At 39.7% G+C, this 6321-nt stretch overlaps 1 protein-coding gene across 1 annotated transcript; it reads right to left on the bottom strand.

Annotated features, from left to right (window-relative positions):
* Nucleotides 1–3095: 3095 nt before the first annotated feature.
* On the bottom strand, nt 3096–4558 carry LOC110791228 (zinc finger BED domain-containing protein RICESLEEPER 2-like). Its single transcript, XM_056835753.1, has 3 exons — nt 4138–4558; nt 3234–4003; nt 3096–3131 (listed from the first exon to the last, which is right to left on the bottom strand). Exons 1-3 carry the CDS (start codon nt 4556–4558, stop codon nt 3096–3098), a joined length of 1227 nt encoding a protein of 408 aa, XP_056691731.1.
* Nucleotides 4559–6321: the final 1763 nt, after the last annotated feature.

The following is a 6321-nucleotide window of genomic DNA, read 5'->3' as shown; positions in this document are numbered from 1 at the left end:
ATAAGGAAGAAGGACAACATGTTCCATCCCCCACCCAACAAAACTACTCCCTTTGGTCTAGGCTATACACCAACAGAGGAAGATATTGCTGACCACTTGTCTAGGCTACGCCTTAAGCCAGCCAAGACAAAACAAACCACCCTTCTTCCCCCATACCAAAGAACCCTTAACGGTATGTTTGTCCGAGAAGGAGAAGAACACCCATGCTGCGACTTTCTTGAGCCCTTTGTTCAGAATGGCCTGCTAAAACCCGGATTTGAGATTTTCGATGACTGTCATACTATGGATGAGGCACCCCACCTCACCAAGACCGAAACAGCTGAAATATTAGACAACCAAGCTCTATGGACATTGTTTAACGAATCGAGGGCTATGGAGGACGAGACTGTAATAACCACCCTAGCCCTGCAAGATGAAGGTTTCAATCCAACCCGGTTAATCACTCCTACATCGCCACCAGAAGAGACCGAGAACGGATGGGTGAAGACATATCAGTGGGTCAATGCAAAGGGAATAGAATTCAAGATGAGTACAGGCGAAGGACCAGAGTTCTACGAGACTAAACCCAAGGCTTGAGCCATAGAGAGCGCTTTAGCAAAACGCCTAGTAGTTCTTTAGATGATAGAAATAATAAAACTCTAGAGATGGTCCTAAGACCCCTTAGAATATAGGTTAATTTATTTTCAGTGTGTTTTCCTTACTTTCCAAATTAATAAAGGCGTAAGATTTCTCCTAAAAATGGCTCTAACACTAAACAAGCACTAATCATATTCGCAAAAACAAAATCAAAAAATATAAGGAACCGGCCCACTTTAGGCCCAGTAGCAAGGCCCACTCGGTCTTGAATCGTGACATCAAAACCAATTCTCGAAATCCACAAAATAAACCGTACCTCCAAGACATAAAAGTCAATCCGTGCAATCATAAAAGTCAACCCATGCAACCCAAAGAAATCAAAAAGAAAAGAAATCAAACAATGCAAATGTTGCTCAACAAAAAAAGTTCATAAAACATGAACCCATCATTCCCACCATTAACAACACGCACCTCAACCCACCCAAAAACCCTACACAAAGATCTTCACATCTTTCACACCCTAACTCCGTTTTCGAAACCGTTTTGAGTCACGAATAGATAAAATTAATCCGGACGGAAATGCATCTCATGCTAACAGTCCAAAAAGCTTCCGAAATAGCGTCAAAATTGATTTCTGACGAATAAAAAAGTAAGAACAAAAAAGAAGTAAAGGCAAGAAACATGTGAAAGAAAAAAAGCGACACGCCCAAAAATCACCCCAGAAATCATTATCAGCGCCCAGAGCTGGGCGCCGAAATCATTAGCGCCCCAGTCTGGGCGTTGAAACTCTCTGCTTGCAAAAGTTTACCCAGAAGTGCTCGTCATTTTATCCGCACATACACGGAAAAATAACAAAAACTTGGGGGGTACAGCACGTGTTCACGTATTCAGATATACATACCACAAAAAAAAACATGAAAAAAAAACGATGCGCAAAATACATGCACTAAAAAATATAGCCTATTTATGGATGTACTCAAACAATGTTGCAAGACACATGTACTCAAAAAAAAAAATCATAAAGAAAATTTCGACTTACGGCAAAGCAGCAGATCAAAATAAACATCGCCTATTCTACTATTTCAAATAATATGTTTCCATCTCAGAACATACTTATCGAATCCGGCATCCTAAAATTCATTCTAGCTAGAACTACGCGCGACCTGATTCTAAGTTAAAGTTATTTAACAAGGATACGTAGGCAATCCCATTTATGGATTTGGTCCAATCAAAAAATATATAATGTGCATAAGTGTTGGAAATGAGCGAGTAAAAAAGAGAAGCAAAGCGAGAACAAGAAAGCAAAGAAACCAGAAAAATAAAATCACGCCTTTATTAATATTTAAAAATAATAAGAAGGAAAACAAAAGTGCTAAGGAATGAAAAACAAACACAACTGAAATAAATAAAGGGCATCTACACCCTAGCAAGAACTACATAGGGCTGCAAATGAGCCGAGCCGAGCCGAGTTTTACGTTGTTCGAGCTAAGCTTGATAAGGATTTTAACTGTTCGAGCTTGACTCGAGCTTTACCGAGCTTTGCAATTTGTTGTTCGATCTTTGTTCGTTAAGCTTTCCACCTTCTCGAGCCCGAGCCGGATAAATGAGCTTTTTTTTTATTAGCCACAAAGCAGTAATAGGTACATATAGAGTACAAATTAACCATACAAATTTGGCCTCAAAGTGGAATGAACTACTAATGATAAGGATTACATTGTTTTTTGGAGGAAAGAGGACAAAGAAAATATAGTCCTAAATATTAATTACTTAGCTTATACCTCATTGGCATTATTAGAAATACATAAAAAGAGTGGAATAGCATTTAGAAGAGTGGAAAATATTGTACTCCGTACTAAATAACATACAGTAATAAGATGAAAAGGTATGTCTATGAGCTTCAATTGGCTTAATTATAACTAAGGGAGCATAAACCATGCAGCAGCCAACAAATAATAAAAGAAACAATGCAGCAAGCCAACAACAGAGAAGATAACAACAACAGCTGCACCAGTGTTAGTACTGCAGTAAGCCTGCACAGCAGACACAAGTCTGAACAAGGCCAACAACACCTGGGCTGAGCAGACTGCAAGTTTGAAACAACAAGCTAGTAGCTCAGTGTAACAATACACCTGGGCTGAGGAATCTGTAAGTCTGAAAGACAACAGGCCAGTAAGTACCAAAGCAGTGTAACAATACACTTGCAGATCAACAATCAGTCATGCCATAAGCCAGAAACAATACACTAAGAGTTCAAACTAAAGTAAAATAAATAACCATTAACCAAGAAGAGCACCAAATTGCCTTGCTCTTAAAACAAATGTTTTGTAATCAAAAGGAAATTTACTAACAAGAATTCCACCAACCACTACAATCAGTATAGTTTTCATTGTGGAGATTTATTCTTTTACTTCTAAAAACACAAAATAAGGCCTAAATAAAACAAACTGCAATGTCTGCAAGACTGCAACCACACCATTGTAGCTAACTCTTTAATTGCATAACTTCAAGTCTTTGATCACTTAAAAGAGTATTTCCTTCTGCCCATCTTCATATGCCTATTAAAAAGAGGTTTCATAATAAAGTTAAATAAACAAATACATAATTAAAAGTAGCAAATTTAAAGGGAGGAAAGAGTAAACAATAGAGTAATGAAATACCTTCTTTTTCTTATGAATCCCATAGTAATTTCTAAGCCAATCTTCCCCACATAACAGCATTTGCACAGTGTCAGGACCAAGGCAGGCTCTATGTGGTTCAATCACACGTCCACCAGCACTGAATGTTGATTCAGAAGCAACAGATGTGATTGGAATGGCAAGGATATCACATGCCATCCTCGACAAGATTCGGTACTTCAAGTTATTTTCTCTCCACCAATCTAAGGGATCAAAATATTCTGTCTCATTCTCACTACAAATAAAAACAACATCCTCTAAATAGATATCAAGCACCGACTTTAAGGACTCAACTACATCAACACTTCTTATAAAACTATCAAATTTCTTTCGTCCACTACTTGCCCCCTTCGCACCCACATTGGAATTAGAAGCTCTACTTATGTTCTCTGCATTATCCTCAACACCAACTTGATAGTCTTTCACAGCACTCTCATTAGAAAAAGCATCCATATATTCTCTATAAATGTCATATAAAGTTGCTTTAACAGAAAATATATGTTCATTAGCTTCAAAATCACCATAAAGAGCACGGAAAGAGAACTCAATTAACTTCATTTTATTCCTAGGATCCATTACAGCAGCCACAGCAATCAACAAGTTAAGGTCACCCCAATACTTGTCAAATTTCTTTTTCATTTTGAGTGCCATTCTCTTCATGTCAGTATCACTAGAAACAGAATTCTCATCCAACGTCTCTTTGATTAATGTAAGCTCGGGAAGAAATAAATTGGATGTAGGATACTCACATCCTGGATTTGAAATTGAAGTATTAATCATTCTAAGATATTGAAAAATTAAGTGTACATATAATTGCAGAAAAGAACAACAAGCATAATAAAATAACAGTAAAAATATAAACTAAAAAGGATAACATATAGATTACCTGATATTATATGAGTGATCTCGCTGAAAATCTCAAGGAAGTTGCACACCTTTTGAACCATGTTCCAATCATCACTTGAAGGATTATTCTTGTAAGATGAATCTTTCTCTTGGTAGCGAGGGAAAGCATCTTTGAACTCCAAAGCACAACGTAGCATCTCATAGGTTGAATTCCATCTAGTACAACAGTCCAATACTAATTTTTTGCATGGAAGACGCATCTGTTTAGTTGTCTCACTAAACATTTGGATTCTAAGAGGAGTGGCTGAAATATGTTTCACAGAGTCTCTCACATCATGAATCACACTCTCAATCTCAGACAACCCATCTTGGACTAGTATATTAAGAATGTGTGCACAACAACGGACATGAAAGAATTTACCATCATAAGGTAACTTCCCCAAATAAGAAAGCCCCTTCATGTTAGGTACCTTTTTAGGCCTACAACTGGAACGGGGAGGAATTTCCTTTCGCTTTCGATCAGGACGAGCTTTCACAGTCTTAATGCCATTTTCACGAGAGTTAGCAGGATTACGGTTTTCATAATTAGCCCTACCTCGAGGTATCAAAAGTTCGGTCGGCTCTTCATTTCGAGCCTTAGTCACGGTCCATAAAACCGTGACGGTCCATCTCGGAAAGACCCATAAAACCATCTGTAGTCACAGTCCAACGCGGGAGGCCACCATAATTCTTAGCCCACGCTTGAACCCGTGCTCGTGAAAAAACCGCTACTTTAGGTGGTACCGTATCAGCAAATGGGATAGTCTGCCTTAAGCCGTATTGTCGCATGACTCGGTAAGCAAATAAACGATCAATTACCTGCAGCAATAGGGGGCTCCCCTTAAAATTTTCGGACTTGGCATCCTTCTTTAACTCATCCGCACCCAACAAGGTCTCAGCAACAATCAACGGCATAATAGAATAGCAACTCTCCATCTGACTGATCAAGGGAATCAACCTTATGTCACCAAACTCACCATTGTTATTCGACAGTAAATAGTGGTTCAACAAGCAAAATACAAGTGCTCGGATATTCAATTTCTGTTCAGTCATATTTTTACTAGGCCTAAAGTGATGTTTTGCAAGTTTCGCCAAATTAACCTTATCACCCATGTTGTGGGATCTTTTATGGTGCTGACGTAGCACGCGTTCCTCGGAGGTATCAAGTATGACCTGGCACGAACTTCTGGCAACCTGCAAAACAAGAATATTCCCGTAGGAATATTCCCTCCGATGCTTAAGTAAGTATAAGCTAGAGAGATAAGTAATTTGTAGAGAGAAGGCAGAGCAAAGGTAAGTTTTGGTTGGTGGGAATGAATTGAATTCCTTTTACCTAGGGATCTGCACTATTTATAGTGCTAGGGTTTCTCGGGACCTGGTCCTGCATGATTGGATGTTATGCAAGATCAGGACACGTGTCCTGCTAAGTTTTTGGAGGCTTGGTTTGGACCAAGTGGGCCTCTTAATCGTTTGGGCCTTGGCCCCGTGAAGTTGAGAAAAGCCCGCAGGCGGGCTTTTGGGCCTTTTTTCTGGGCTTTGATAGTACAGTCAGGTGGCATTCTTTTAGGCCACATCATTTGCCCCTCAAGGAGGATGCCCCTTGTCCCTGTGGGGTAGGCTGCTTGATCGGAGGGAGCGCCACGTGTGAGGGCTTTTCAGAGCTTAGATTTTCCTTTAAAAGCTTCAGTTCCTCTTTCATTTTTCTTTTGTTACTTCAGAGCAATTTTCTTAGAGAGAGAAAGCAAATTTCGTCCTGCCAAAGATCTGCTTGTGCTTGCGCTTGAGTGTTCTTGGATTCGTTGTCCAGTGTTCTTGAGGGTTTAGAGGATTTGTCAAGACTTCTCATCGGTTTGATCATTTTCTGGTAAGTTCTCTATCAAAACTTTGTTTTTTGTATGCTTGTGGGACCTCTCTTGTTTATTGTTTATAGTGTTCTGTGGAGGCGTCTTGGGGGTTATGATGCCCATCTCTTTCATTCTTTTGCTAAAGTCAGACGTCTTGTCCCTTATGCAGGACGGCATGGCTCGAATTAGACAAACAGCCAACGTGCGTGCATGGGCTGCACCGCGAGAGGGGGACGATAGGGTTCCTTTTTCGAACCCGTCCCAAGGAAGTAGGAGTGGAGTCCGTTCCTCCCGTAATATAGGAGACGGGGCCATAAGAACGACACATTCTCCTAGAAGAA

Source organism: Spinacia oleracea, chromosome 2 (assembly GCF_020520425.1).
Source record: "Spinacia oleracea cultivar Varoflay chromosome 2, BTI_SOV_V1, whole genome shotgun sequence".
Lineage (NCBI taxonomy): Eukaryota > Viridiplantae > Streptophyta > Magnoliopsida > Caryophyllales > Amaranthaceae > Spinacia > Spinacia oleracea.
Note: the sequence above shows the minus strand (reverse complement) of the source record. Positions and strands in the feature narration are given on the sequence as shown.